This window comes from the organism of the source record quoted next, unplaced genomic scaffold (assembly GCF_019419815.1).
Source record: "Pyrus x bretschneideri cultivar Hongxiangsu unplaced genomic scaffold, Pyrus_bretschneideri_v1 Contig57, whole genome shotgun sequence".
NCBI lineage: Eukaryota > Viridiplantae > Streptophyta > Magnoliopsida > Rosales > Rosaceae > Pyrus > Pyrus x bretschneideri.
Window position 1 is genome coordinate 2,578,828 of NW_025999795.1, and position 13,526 is coordinate 2,592,353.

A 13,526-nucleotide genomic window follows, 5' to 3' on the forward strand; every position below is an offset into this window, starting at 1 on the left:
CTCTGAGTCCTCTCTTTCTCCTCCTCTACCTCTGATGCCCAAAACGCATTAAATACTGCTCTTGTTTGTACTAGTTGTAGGTTGCTGCTAACTACCTACCTACCTGCGTCAATTCCATAATTAAGTGCTTGGACCTTGCACCGGCTGCTGGCCCCTAATTCAATTGCAATCCATATCCCATTTGCTTTCCCTATATTATATTTAGACTCCCATTCATGATTCATCCATCCCTTTTTCAGAAATTCAGATACGTCCCTCATTCCCATCCCATCCCATCCCATCCATCCATCCATCCATCGATGCCTCCTGCCGCAGAAGCTATTCGTAGTTTTGATGATGATGATGATGCTGATGAAACCAGTCCATGTTCAAAGACGACCACAGTCTGCGTCATGGATGCGTCCGGCCGCCTAGGCTCCACTCTCGTCCACCGCCTCTTGCACAGAGGCTATGCAGTCCATGCTGCACTCCAAAAGCATCACAGTATGTATGTTAGACTATTAATTCATTTATCTATAATCCACGTACATCTTGATGAACTGTTTTCTTCTTCCTCCTCCTTGGAAATCCAGTCTTTTATGTTATTTGATTTCCAATCCTGTTTGTCATAGTTAATAGAAACCAAACAACTAGCAAGCTGGATATATCCAAGTCTTTTAGCTACAACTTAGGATATAAACATTCTAAAATGTTTTAGGATTCCTATAGCATGTGCCATGAATTGTACATGATGCGATCATCATCATCATCATCTTGCTCATACGTACGTCGTAACTGTAAGTGGTCCTTTTTTCTTTTCTTTTCTTCAGGATTTAGTCTTCCGATTTCCATTTGTTTATATGAATTGATTAAATTAATAGTAAAGCCGTTGTTTAATGAATTATTATATGTGGGGGTGGGATGGATGAAGCAGAGTGTTTTGATGACGAATTGGTAAAGAAGAAGAAATTGAGAGTATTCCGTTCAGACCCTTTTGACTACCACAGCATTGTGGACGCCTTGAAAGGATGCTCTGCCCTTTTCTACTCCTTCGAGCCTCCTTCAGACCACCCCACTTATGATGTACGTCTCCCATCCTTTTCAATATGGACGGACTCATTTGCCTTTACTCAATCCAGATTAATTATGCTGATTATATTTATATATGATACTTGATGCAGGAATTTATGGCAGAGGCAGAGGTGAGAGCAGCTCATAATGTGCTGGAAGCTTGTGCCCAAACTGATACCATACACAAAGTAGTCTTTACATCCTCTGTAACAGCTGTCATTTGGAGGGACGATCGTAATGCGTCGTCAGCGTCCTCCTCGTCCCGTGGCATTGATGATGAGAGAAACTGGAGCGATGTCAATTTTTGTAGAAAATTCAAGGTACTACTTCATTTCATTTCATAAACATGTCTTTTTGTTATCGCGTAGATGAAAAAATGAGCTGAATTTCAGTTGAGCACCATTACCCTGTACTTTGACCGCATAAAGCATGTTAGTAAATGGGTTTTCAGTTTTAACAGTTGGGTAATTTTACATGGCGAATATGCTACAATCTGTCTCTACCGTAGGCTGACCGTCATGATTTAAAATTGTTTTATCATCAGCTCTGGCACGCCCTCTCCAAGACCCTAGCCGAGAGGACAGCGTGGGCTCTAGCAATGGACCGAGGACTGAACATGGTGTCCATCAATGGGGGGCTGTTGCTAGGCCCTGATCTCACCATCACGGACCCTTATCTGAAAGGAACGGCTGAGATGTACCAAGACGGGCTGTTGGTGACTGTTGATCTCAAGTCCATTGTGGACGCGCACATCTCCGTCTTTGAAGACGTGTCATCCTACGGAAGATATGTATGCTTCGACAGAGTCATCAATTGCTACAAAGATGCCGTTGAGCTTGCCCGCATGCTGTTGCCACCTTCTCAAACCTCATCTCTCCAAACGCAACCCCAAAGCCAAAGCCAAAGGTTTGAATTCATGCTTTGCTTCTCTCTCCCTCCCTCTGTCTTGTCTGAAATGAAATGATTTAGACAATTTTGTGTTGAAACTTGAAACGTACATTTGCAGTTTGGAGGAGGCAGAGACAATGGTGGGGTACCAACAGAAGATAAGCAACAAGAAACTCAACAAACTCATGGTCAACTTTGACACTGCCCTTCAACTCCGCGATTAATTTTGAATCTAGTACCAGTATACTACACTGGATAACGAAACTTCGAATGCTTGTGAATTAAGTGTGCGTTTGATATGAACGCTTTCATAAGAATTTTTTGAGTTTCTTTGCTTTTATCTATATATACTACCTTTAACAGGAATTTTCACTTTCAACCATCCAATCTTCTCTTTTCCTACTCTTTTAAGTCTTAACTTGCAAGGCATGCACATGCATCATGCATGCATCCCATGTTTGGATCCGTCTAGTTTATACTATATCATTCATTCTTCAACAAAAATTACACAATGGCCTAAAACACCATAACTACTTGGGTGCGACATTACCACATGATGTTTCATTTCACACGCAATAAGTAACCACATGACAGTTCTACAGTCGCACCCAAGTATTTTTCCTCAAAAAAAAAATTGTAATGTTTACTTCAAATTCCTATTAGCATTTTCATATCGACATCCCTGCAATATCCAAAAGAAATCAACATCGGTACAAGGGTCGACACAATTACACATATAATTCACGGCTACTGCAGATGTGTGGATGAATTCAGCACGAGGAATCTTTAAGCACTCAGTGACATAGAGACGACTGAAGAGAGCTTAAACTTGCGGACTTTAGAAGAATTTTCTGGTTGGAAGAGGACCTCTGTACTAGACCTTACATTTACCTCCATCCACTTGGAAGCTGAAGCTCCTTCGCTCCGATAATCACGAGGAGAGTACAGAACTTGAAGCCTTGAAGGGGCTGCCACAAATAAAAGGGCCAATATTTAAACATGTGCCTAAATGCAATGTCTATTCCAACGATTTTAAAATTCCAAGTTCCAAACCTTAATCAAGATGTATGCCCTTGCATCCTTGATCATTTTCTATCACTTCAGCATAAATAATGCTCAATAGAGAGAGAGATAAGAACTTGGAGAATTACCAAATCCAAGAATGCTTGTCTTTTGGACAACAAGGCGGCCAATTTTTGATCTTTTGATACTTTTCAAAGCTTGAACATCTTCCTTCTTACCCTTAAATTCCAGAAATTCACCAAGAATATACTTACTACCTTCGAGCTCCAACCTGCAGGCCAATCAAAAAACACAAAACAGTATCCACATAAATGAATTCATCATGCATCAAGCAGCCTATTTCCCTGTAATTCCAACTTGCATGGAAAGGAATGACTTAATGATTCGAGTCAGCAGAGTTAAGGAGGCTGCCCAAATCCCCACTGACTTTGCCTCCGGTGTTAAGGAATTCGACCCTAAAGATCTTCGTAGTTGGTTTACTGACATTTGGATATCTGCTTACCCATATATATTTAGTTTTAGTCCTGTGTTTGTAGTGTGTATTGAGTATTATAATTGAGAATCAGATGAGGTTGGTGCTGAGCCGGGTTCGCCATGGCTTATAAGATAACACCTAATCCCAATTCCCAGGAAAATTGAAAAGAAAACTTTAAAAGTAAAGGGCAACAAACCTATCCCACATTGGAGCCGTACTAAGAATGAAATCAAGCTTCTGACATATAGATTCTTGCATCTCTTTCTTTCCACCACGGAAGGCACCTTTAATCCAACCAGAAAACATGTTTTGTGGTTCCGGTTTCAGCTGCATCAACTGGTCATAGGTTACAACTTCTGATGGAAAATTGCTTGACTGAGTGGTGCTACAAAAAAAATACGTATATGTAAGTAAGACACTAAGACTTCGAAGCACAGAAAAGTAAGAAATGTTATTAGCATGAAAAGTAATTAGATTCGAATGCAGTTGCACCATCCTAAAATTCCTTCTTAAAAGCCATTTGCAATGCATGGCTTTAAACGTCAATACCTCTCAACCAAATATATCTACACCTACATTTCAAACCCTCTTAAGCACCCTCCTTGATAGTTGAAGAAATGTTCAGGAATCAGTCTTTGTTCACTAGTAATGTTCGAAGCAAGAAACATGAGAAAGCAAAGCACTAGCAATTTGGAGGGAAATAGAACTCAGAAAAGACCAAGTAATAATAAATTAGAGCAATTGAAAACATGAGAGGACTCCAGGACGTACCAAACTTTTGGATGGGAAAGTATTACTTTGCTAGACAAATATCCTTGTGGTAAAGCACACCCTCTTTGTTCTAAATATGATTCAAGAATTGAAGCTTGTTTTTGGTCTCCAACACCTGAAAAGAAGTGTAATACTCAATGATGAGAAAGACTAAACGGGAGACTGTCATGAATGAATATCCATGCTACCATTGCCTAGGAAAATGGAATGCACACATAAAAATGAATGGAGAATGCAAACTGTGCACTGGTGAGTCATGAAATAAACCTTCAACCAAAGTGTTGCCCCGTTACAAATGATTTGCGATCTGCGATCTGCGATCGCATTTAACAGTCCACACAAAGATGCTTGCTAGGACTTAGGAGTAGAAGAAGAAATGCTAAATTAAGGGGAGTGAAGAAGAAGGGTCTTACAGGGTCAGGTAGGTGGTGCGCTTTGTGATTACTACTGTGGCTTTCACAAACCCAGCTGCCATCCGCATTCACTGAAACTAATCCTGATAAATTCTTTACACTCACGACCACTGCCTCCCTTTTTTCATTTTTATTATTTTGAATTTGATTTTTTGTAAAGAAAAAACACAAACGAAGACAAACAACAGATAGATTCATCAGCATAATAGACAGAAAAAAGAAAAGAAAAACAATTGAAAATAATATTAAAAAAAAATACAGGAGGGTTTAGTTTAGGCGTTACCCTTTGGAGACGAGGACCAAATCGATGGTCTGAGGGGAAGCGGTATCAGCATCGGGAATGCGAAGGCCGACGTAGACCTTGCCGCCGTAAAGCTTGGCAAGTCTGTCGCCGACGGAGAAGAGAGCCTTGGAATCAGAGGTCTCCACGTCCAAGACATCGTCGTCATCGGAGGAGACGAAGCACCTGTAAAACTTGTATATTATCAGCCCGCAGATGATCTCTAACCACATCCTCTCGATTCGATTCGATTCGTTATCTCTCAATTCTCTCAATTCTGAATTGTAATCTGACTCATGAGCTTTTAAAAAAGTATCTAATTTCTTCGCCGCGTTCGTCTGATTTTGGTGAAAGAAGGAAAACAACCAGTATCGATTTATCTGCCAATCCTCTACTTAGTAGTAGTTAAATTTTGCGAAGGTAAGTGATTAATTTTCACATCTTATGAAATTCATTTATGTTTTGATTTAAATTAAATAAAAGAAATTGTTATTAACATTTCAAAAATTTCATTTTATACTGCAAATTTTTTTATATTAAGAAAGAAAAATACACTTACGAGGGATGTAGAATGAGATTTTTTAAATGCGAATAACACTTCTCTAAATAAATTAACAAAATTAATTGGAAAAGGTTTTTTGAAAGGGTAAATTACATTTACATACATCAGGTTTGAGACCTATTTCAATTCATTACATCATCTTCAAAACATTTCACTTTCATACCTTAAGTACTATTTTATTTCAAAATAATACATCCGTTACATTTTCATCCATGGATCCGTTAAGTGTTGGTGTGGTTGCCACATATATGCCATGTGGTTATCAAATGTGTGCCACGTGGCAAAAAAAAAATTTTAATTTAAAAAAAAAAAACTGAATTTTCTCAAAAAAAAAAAAAAAAAAAGGTAAATTACACTTTACCATCTCAGGTTTGGAGTCAATTTCAATTCCTTAGAGCAACTACAGCGTTAGAGCCCTCCCCCCTGGCAATACACTATTTAATCCACCTAATGAACAGTAATTGCCCTTAATGAACAGTAAGTAGCCCTGGCAATAGATTTTGCATCTCCACCGTTACACTTCTATAGCCCTGGCAATAGGCAATAAAATATTAGTATTTTTGTTATTTATAAAATTAATACAAAATAATTTTAAATGTAATATCGGATAAGATTTTTAATCGTTCTCGTTGCGCCACGTGTCATTATCCTAAGTATTATTAAATAATACAAAATAATACAAAATAATACACTTATTGGTAATGGATTTCTGATAAGATTATTAACCAATCACGGACGTATGTAAGGTGGATTTCTGATAAGATTATTGGTGATGGATTGGTGATGAAATTGTTGTGTAAGGTAGATGATAATGAGAAGGTATTTATAGAAAAGTAAAAACAATTTTTTTTACAATTTTTTTCAGATTTTTCAGATATTTTTTTGAATTTTTTTGAATTTTTTACAATTTTTTTTAAATTTTTATTCAATTAATTAATCTCTACCGTTGGATATAAAAAAATTTGAATTCCAACGCTCCAGATTGTGCCACATGTCACAACGGTAACTTTTCAGATTTTTTAAACTATTTTTTCATTTATTTTTTAATTTATAAAGCATTTTAATATCCACCGTTGATCTCAGATCGAACGGTGGATATTAAATCTGACACTTTTTTTTTTTTACCGTTGAGATCTAACGGTCCACATTAAGTGACCGTTAGGATCTAACGTACCGTGGGAAGCCACGTGGCTTCCCAACGGTAACAGACAAAACCTTTTTTTTTTCTGATTATTGTGTCAGGACGCGCCCCCATGCACGGGTGGGGTGCACGCGCCTGACACAAAAAAAATTAAATAATACGCTGACGCCACCCTGGTGTCAGCATGGCGTCATCCCCACCTCGGGCTCAAGGCCTGTCAATTTCTCACGGGCTTGGCCCTCGGGCCTCCCCCTTCCCCCCGGCTCCCCCACGCTGGAGCCAACCCACCTTCACTCGGGCCTCCGTTTTGGAGCCCGTCCCCCGAGCTAAACCCCACGCTGGGGATGCTCTTACAACATCTTTAAAATATTTCACTTTCATACCTCAAGTACTATTTTATTTCAATATAATACATCCGTTAAATTTTCCATCCATTAGTCTGTTAAGAGCTGACGTGGTAGCCACATTTGTGCCACATGGCAAATTTTTTTATTTTTTTTATATACATTAAACAATAATAAATTAAAGAAAAGTTTATAAAAACAAAAACAAAAATGCAGAAACCCATCCCTTTCCCTGCAACCCCCCACCCCTCTCCTCCACTCTGTTCACCTCCCCCAACCGATCCATGCCGTTGACTTCCCTCTCTTCAAACCCTGCACCCCCAAATCCTCAAAACCCTCAAAAAACCCTATTTCCGCCGCACCCTCCGCCCCTGACCTCTAAATCGAAATATCCACAAATCCTAACCCCGACTCTGCTGCCACATTCACCCTGAAATCCTAGCAGGCCTGGACGTGCTGGGCACCGGCTAGACCGGCAGTGGCAAGACGGCGGCGTTCGATTTGCTGATTCTGCAGTGGCTATCTGAGAACCCTTTCGGGGTTTTTGAGATCTCCCTTCTCTCTACACGCCCGACGCCTAGAAGAACTCACACCCAGATCGCATAGAAGAACTCACGCCCGACCCCCACCGTATGCGTCGCTCTGTCGGAGGCGCGCATATGCACTAGATTGACCAAGGCGGCGAAATATGGGTTGTTGGAGATGATTTGAGCTGATGCGGCGAGGCTGAGGCACCCCGGGGTGATGCACGTGGTGCAGGCTCTGGATGAGAACAAGAATGCCATGGCAATGGTGACTGCTGGATCTGAGCCGGCCGAATCTGTCCATGGGGTGCAAGTGTTCGCAACGGAGGCGAAATCGCCGGTTCTAAAGCACCATATAAGGGGTGCGCATGATAAGGGGTGGAGTGGGGGGGGTTGTGGGGGGGTTTGGGTTTGGGTTGCGAGGAAGGGGAACAGATCGGTTGGATGAGGAGAGGGGGGTTGCAGGGAATGGGAAGAGATGGGTTTCTGGGGGTTTTTGTTTTTGTCTTTTTTTTTTTTTTTTAAAACTTTTCTTTAATTAAATATTTTTAAATGCATAAATTTTTTATTTTGCCACGTGGCACAAATTTGGCAACCACGTCAGCACAAATGTGGATCTCATATTTGCCACGTCATTACTTAACGGATGTAAGAAATTGAAATAAAATGATAGTAAATGTATGAAATTGAAATGCTTTAAAGATGTTGTAAGGAATTGAAATCGAGCCAAAACCTGAGGGGATAAAATGTAATTTACCTTTTTTTTTTTCTTTTTTTTGAGAAAATTCAGGTTTTTTTAAAAAAAATAAAAAATATATTTTATTTGCCACGTGACAGACATTTGGTAGACATGTGGCATATATGTGGCAGTCATGTCAGCATTTAATAGATCAATGGATGGAAAATGTAACGGAGGTATTATTTTGAAATAAAATAGTACTTAAGGTATGAAAGTTAAATGTTTTAAAAATGTTGTAAGGAATTGAAATAGATCCTAAATCTGAGATATAAAAATGTAATTTACCCTTTTTGAAATTATTGAAAGAGTTTTGATGAAATTATTTTGAATTTCAAAGTACTCTTAAGTGTGTTTGTTAAAAGAAACACTTGTATAAAGTACTTAAATTGTTTTTTCAGAACTTAAATTTGTATTAATGATTAATTTTAAAATTAATTTTACTAAATGTATTTTCTGTTATTCTAAACACACATTCTAACGAGACTTAATAAGAGTTAAATAGATTGGTAAGAGGTTAAAAAATTTATATAAAAAACACTTGAAAAAAGAAATGTCTAAATCAGTAATTTCACGTGTAGGAGGAGGACCTACGAGGGGATGGATTGGTCTTTTTCTATATTTTCTACTTTTCTTTTTCTTCCCCTATTACTGCATATTAATTGACGTGCATTTGAAATTCAAATGAGTGCATAAGACAGGCCCACCCATGAGATTGACCCAGATAGGTTCGGGTTGGGAGTTTGAGATTTGAGGGAACGAAAATGGGTAATGAATGCTGGGAATTAAATTTGGAGACTAAATTTACAAATTGAATGATGTGTTATCAATAAAAATGAATACGTTTATCAACGTTTAAGTAATAAATCAATCATCAACTTTCATGTCATTTAGTTTCTAAAACATTGTTTACAAATTTAATCTTCGTATCATTACTCAAATGTGAAATAAGTGATAGCTGCGATATCAACAGAATAACTGATTGAATTCGACGAAATGTGGAAACCACTGATCCAACAACTTTTCGAGTAGTCTATTTCCTAGGCACCGAAATTGAAAGAGTAACCCGGTTGCGTTTAGTAGCATGTGTAACCCGAAGCTGAAAGCGTACCGGTGCACAGCCGTCCCCACCAATCCAGGAGATCAATAATATCAAATAGGGAGGGGTAATTGACCAAATCAAAATATACAAGTTCATGTCCACAACACTCCATGGGACAAATAACAAATAACAATGGATATATGCATCTCCTTTTAAAACAGATGAAAGCACATCAAGATACAAGTCCATGTTACAACTCCTTCCCTCAATATCAATCTCAGATTGTGCAAGGGAGAAGGAATGACCAAATGAAAGTCCCATCACATACAAGATACAGCCCAGATCGGAAATCAAATATTAAAAATAAAAAAAACCCTAAACATAATACAAACTTCTTCATTCTTAACCTATTCTGAAAATATCAGCACCAAAAAATGAAAATCAAACGTATGAAACAATTCAAGCAACAACCTTCTCTACTTCTGGTTGTTGCTTGTGCCCTTCTTCTTCAGTAGGCTTCCGAACTTGCGGAGTAAAGGCTTCTTCTTCTTTTGTTGCTTTGCTGGAGAGGTCCTGCTTTCGTCCACGCTTTCCGTTGAAGTTACTCCATTTATCTCATCAAACCCCTCGCCACCCCCCACCTTTGACTCCACTTCCTCTTCAAACGATTCCTGCTCTTGTTCCCTCTCAGGCGAGAATTCCTTCTTTTCAATCTTGCAGCTCTCCCACATCTTATACTCCACCTCTACTGAGTCATCTTCCTTCTCTTTGCTCTCATCTTCTTTTGGTTTCCCATTCACATCATCACTTTTAGCATAATCCATTTCCTCAGCCTTGCCATTAGTAACAACATTATTATTCTCTTCCCATGAACTTTCCTTCTTGGGTTCCTCACATTGACTTGGTGCAAGGTCCAATTTTGGTTTCTCTTCTCCTCCATGCCCATTCTCTTCAGAGAATTCAACTACCTTTGGAAGCAAATCATAGTCTTTCTCACTATCTGTTAGCTCACCGTTTTCCTCGGCTTGCTTCTTCGCCACAGCTTCTTCCAATAACCTAGACAATTCCTCAACCTTTTTAACAGAAGCTGCCTCCTTGTCTCGGAGCTCATCATTTTCATGAACAATACACTGGAACTCATTTTCTTTGTCCAATATGCTTTCCTGTAATTTCATGTTCTCAGCCTTTGCTTCTGCAAGAGCTTCCTGCAAATAGATAACTTCAGATTCAACTTCCTTCAAGCTCTCTTTCAACTGGGCTTCTTCGTCCTTCAAAGTACAAGCTTCCTCATTTGATTTTGTGAGCAAATTTTGCAGCCTGTTTATTTCTTTTTCCTTCAAAGAGTTTTCTTCTTCTGAATGTTTCACACAATTCGCCAGGTGAAGTTCTCTCTTCTCCCAGTCGGCCTTTGCGTTTTGGAACTCAGTCTTGCATTGTTCAAGGTTACTTGTAACAAGATAAACTTCGTGTTTTGCATCATCAAGCATGCCTTCATACCTTTCGTTTGTTGCTTTCAAGACCATTTTCAGGTCTTCTATCTGCAACTCGTTACTCTCAAGCTCAGCTTGATTAGACAGCAGCTTTTCTTTGGCTTCTCTTGCTTCTGCGGAGACTTCATGTAAGGCTGAAGCTAAGCTTTCCATTGCTTTCTTGCTCTTCTCTTCTTCATCCCTAGAATTTTCCAACTCATTTGTGAGTTTGTTTTTCTCTTCTAATAGGGTTTGAATACTTGATGAGGCAAGCTTCTCATTGCTTAAAGCCTGCATTTTCTCCTCCTTCAGAGTTTCAAGCTCAGACTTAAGCGACTCAACCGTTTTTGCCATTTCATAATTTTCCTTTTTGGCCATCTCAAGACAAAGTTCCGAGTCCTCAAGATCCCCTCTATGTCTTCCAATTGTAATTTCCAGCAAGCTGACCTTCCCTTTAAGAGCAGAAATTTCAGATTCTGCATCATGCAACAACTCACTGTTTCCCTCGAGTTGTTTCATGACTGAATCTAAGGACTCTGATGCAGACCTCTCCAACTTGTTTGCTTCTTCAACCTGCATCTCTAATTCCTCAACCCTAATTTTCCACTCCTCAACTACACTACGTGCATAAGATTCAGCCATCTTGGCTGATTCTAGCTCAATGTTGAGCTGTTCAATGGAAGCCTCTTTCTCTATCAACCTCTCCTCGTAACCTTTTGCTTTCTCAAGTTCTTGTTTGAGAGAGTCTACCTCCGATTTAAGGCTAACCACCATCTTGTTGCTCTCGCTAGCCTCTGTTTCAAGCTTTGCATCTAGCAAGGCTCTTAACTGAGTCAACTCAGCTAAAAGAATCTCCACCTTATTGGCATGGATCTCGGCAATCTTGGTTGCATCATCAGCATGAGTCAGTGCCTGGTTTTTGGCATCACAGGTCATGGTCAATTCTTGCTTCACCCTTTGAAGTTCCTGAGTGGTAGAGAGTAGAGTGGACACATCCAGAGCATGTTGGTTCCTCACAGCTTCAAGCTCCTTCACCCATTCCTCTTCCTTCTTTTGGGATGCTTCGATTCCTGCCTGCTCCAACTCAACAGCGCGAAACTTCTCAATTTCAGAATTGTCCTCGGCTCGCTTTTGAGCCACCAAAGCCTCTCTGAGTTTCTCATGTGCCTCATCGGCCACTTTCTGCGCTTCTTTCAATTCGTCAATTGCTTTTGCCTTCTCTTTCTCAATCAAAATTATCTGCTCCTTTGCCTTCTTCAGATCTTCCTGAACAAGACCTAATTGAGCCTGTATCTCTGATCCCTTTGCAACCCGTGTCGGTTGTTTCTGAAAACAATATAAAGCAACAATGTGGATCAAAATACACAAATAACGACTCATTCCATCCCTTACGTTTGCTGTAATAAGTTCAAAGGAACTAAATGAAATGTAGTACCAAAAATGAAAAAAGAAGACTACAAGTAGGTGTAGTTGGTAAAAGTAAAACTCACTTCAGGGGGAGTGGAGGTGGGGGTGGTGATCTTGGGTGACCGACGCTCAACGACGGGCTTGGATTTGACAGAAAGCGGGGAGCGATCAACTGAAAGGCGAGAATTTTGCAAAGGAGAAGGCAAATCGGATTCGGATTTAGCAACTCCCCGGTTGAGTTTACTAACTCGAGCGGGAGGGGTTGCTGCTGGTGATGCTTTTTTAGGAGTATCAGATACAGTAGATCTGTTCAAGTATATCAACAAGAAGAAACCATATTATTGAACATCAAACAAAACATTGCAAACATAATCGAGCAAAAAGAGATGGATCTGCCACAAAATTTGGAAATTTATAAGCAAACACAAACAAAAACACACGCAGAGACAGACAGAAAAAAATGTAAATGGAAATAATATGTGAAAGTATGGCATAAGTTGTTCAGCACCAGATCCAAAAATAAGTAAGCCAAGTGCAGAAAGAAGCAACCAATTTAGAACCAACGAAAGTAAAAGGTTGAAAATTGGAGCAAATATCAGAGTATTTTTGTTGGGTTACAAGCAAATATTAGATTTTGAGTTGAAGAGAAGAGAAGGGAAAAAAGATGCAGTGGTAGTGGAGTTGATAAAACCAGATCCGTGTCGAGCACTAATCGGGAAATGGAGAAGAAAAATTCCAAATTGAAAAGGACATACATCAAATCCGAAAACACCGAATAAAAATCAGATCTTCATCTCAGTTTCACACAGAGAGAGAATTAAGAGAGAGAAAGAGAAAGAAAGAGTAGACTTACTTGGGCTTGGAAGACATGGCGGTGGTGATGGAAGAAGAACGGGAAGGTGGGGGAGGAAGAGGAGTGGAGCACTGGGATTGTTTGGAAATGGGGGTTAAGGACGGTGCTGGGGTCGTGCTGTCTAATTAATTATTATGCTCACTCCCTCCCTCCCTCCCTCTCTGTTCCCTGCGTGTAATTTGCAATTTTTTTCATGACGGATAACGTGTAGCTATATTTTCCTTTTTAGTGAAAAATAAAGCAAATAAAAAAGGGGCATAAAGTAGATGAACCACGCAGAGACAACAGAAGTTGGACTTGGACAGTTGGACCGACTAGACGTGACGTGGAACCGAAATGAGGAGGAACTTACACAGGGAAGGAAAGATCGTATTTGGGTCGGTTCTCTCTCAACTGTCCCGGGCCCTGGCGACAGACACAAACACTGCACAACTCAGCTTCCACTTATTACTTTGTACGACTCTCTCACTTTGTTTCTTTTTCTTTCATCGCTTGCCAGGCTTTTCAGTAAAAACAGAATGCGAGTCCTGAGACCTCCTTATTTGTAA

The 13,526-nt window shown here is 39.6% G+C and overlaps 3 protein-coding genes across 4 annotated transcripts; 1 reads left to right on the forward strand and 2 right to left on the reverse strand.

Moving 5' to 3' along the window:
* The first annotated feature begins 60 nt into the window (after window positions 1–60).
* On the forward strand, window positions 61–2,317 carry LOC103943280 (cinnamoyl-CoA reductase-like SNL6). Of its 2 annotated transcripts, none has more exons than XM_009353532.3 (5): window positions 61–483; window positions 911–1,062; window positions 1,161–1,370; window positions 1,595–1,956; window positions 2,057–2,317. In XM_009353532.3, exons 1-5 carry the CDS (start codon window positions 216–218, stop codon window positions 2,160–2,162), a joined length of 1,098 nt encoding a protein of 365 aa, XP_009351807.2. In that variant the 5' UTR covers window positions 61–215; the 3' UTR covers window positions 2,163–2,317. The 2 variants fall into 2 exon arrangements, with proteins under 2 accessions (XP_009351807.2, XP_009351808.2); XM_009353533.3 differs by having other exon boundaries at window positions 914–1,062.
* Window positions 2,318–2,393: 76 nt separating this feature from the next.
* Window positions 2,394–5,300, reverse strand: LOC103943489. The gene is made up of 7 exons (XM_048571089.1): window positions 4,904–5,300; window positions 4,621–4,738; window positions 4,512–4,521; window positions 4,208–4,313; window positions 3,633–3,821; window positions 3,090–3,232; window positions 2,394–2,906 (listed from the first exon to the last, which is right to left on the reverse strand). Exons 1-7 carry the CDS (start codon window positions 5,131–5,133, stop codon window positions 2,725–2,727), a joined length of 978 nt encoding a protein of 325 aa, XP_048427046.1. The 5' UTR covers window positions 5,134–5,300; the 3' UTR covers window positions 2,394–2,724.
* Window positions 5,301–9,429: 4,129 nt separating this feature from the next.
* Window positions 9,430–13,160, reverse strand: LOC103951488 (WEB family protein At3g02930, chloroplastic). Its single transcript, XM_048570986.1, has 3 exons — window positions 12,979–13,160; window positions 12,209–12,431; window positions 9,430–12,044 (listed from the first exon to the last, which is right to left on the reverse strand). The coding sequence occupies exons 1-3, from the start codon at window positions 12,993–12,995 to the stop codon at window positions 9,726–9,728; spliced, it is 2,559 nt and encodes an 852-aa protein (XP_048426943.1). The 5' UTR covers window positions 12,996–13,160; the 3' UTR covers window positions 9,430–9,725.
* Window positions 13,161–13,526: the final 366 nt, after the last annotated feature.

Coding starts and splice junctions, on each gene's coding strand:
- LOC103943489 (XM_048571089.1), bottom strand. CDS start 5,133: ATGTGGTTAGAGATCATCTGCGGGCTGATAATATACAAGTTTTACAGG. Junction 4,739..4,903: donor TTGGTCCTCGTCTCCAAAGG/GTAACGCCTAAA, acceptor AAATGAAAAAAG/GGAGGCAGTGGTCGTGAGTG. Junction 3,233..3,632: donor ACGGCTCCAATGTGGGATAG/GTTTGTTGCCCT, acceptor ATTGGCCTGCAG/GTTGGAGCTCGAAGGTAGTA.
- LOC103943280 (XM_009353532.3), top strand. CDS start 216: ATGATTCATCCATCCCTTTTTCAGAAATTCAGATACGTCCCTCATTCC. Junction 1,063..1,160: donor CAGACCACCCCACTTATGAT/GTACGTCTCCCA, acceptor TACTTGATGCAG/GAATTTATGGCAGAGGCAGA. Junction 1,957..2,056: donor CCCCAAAGCCAAAGCCAAAG/GTTTGAATTCAT, acceptor GTACATTTGCAG/TTTGGAGGAGGCAGAGACAA.
- LOC103951488 (XM_048570986.1), bottom strand. Junction 12,045..12,208: donor CCACCTCCACTCCCCCTGAA/GTGAGTTTTACT, acceptor TATTGTTTTCAG/AAACAACCGACACGGGTTGC.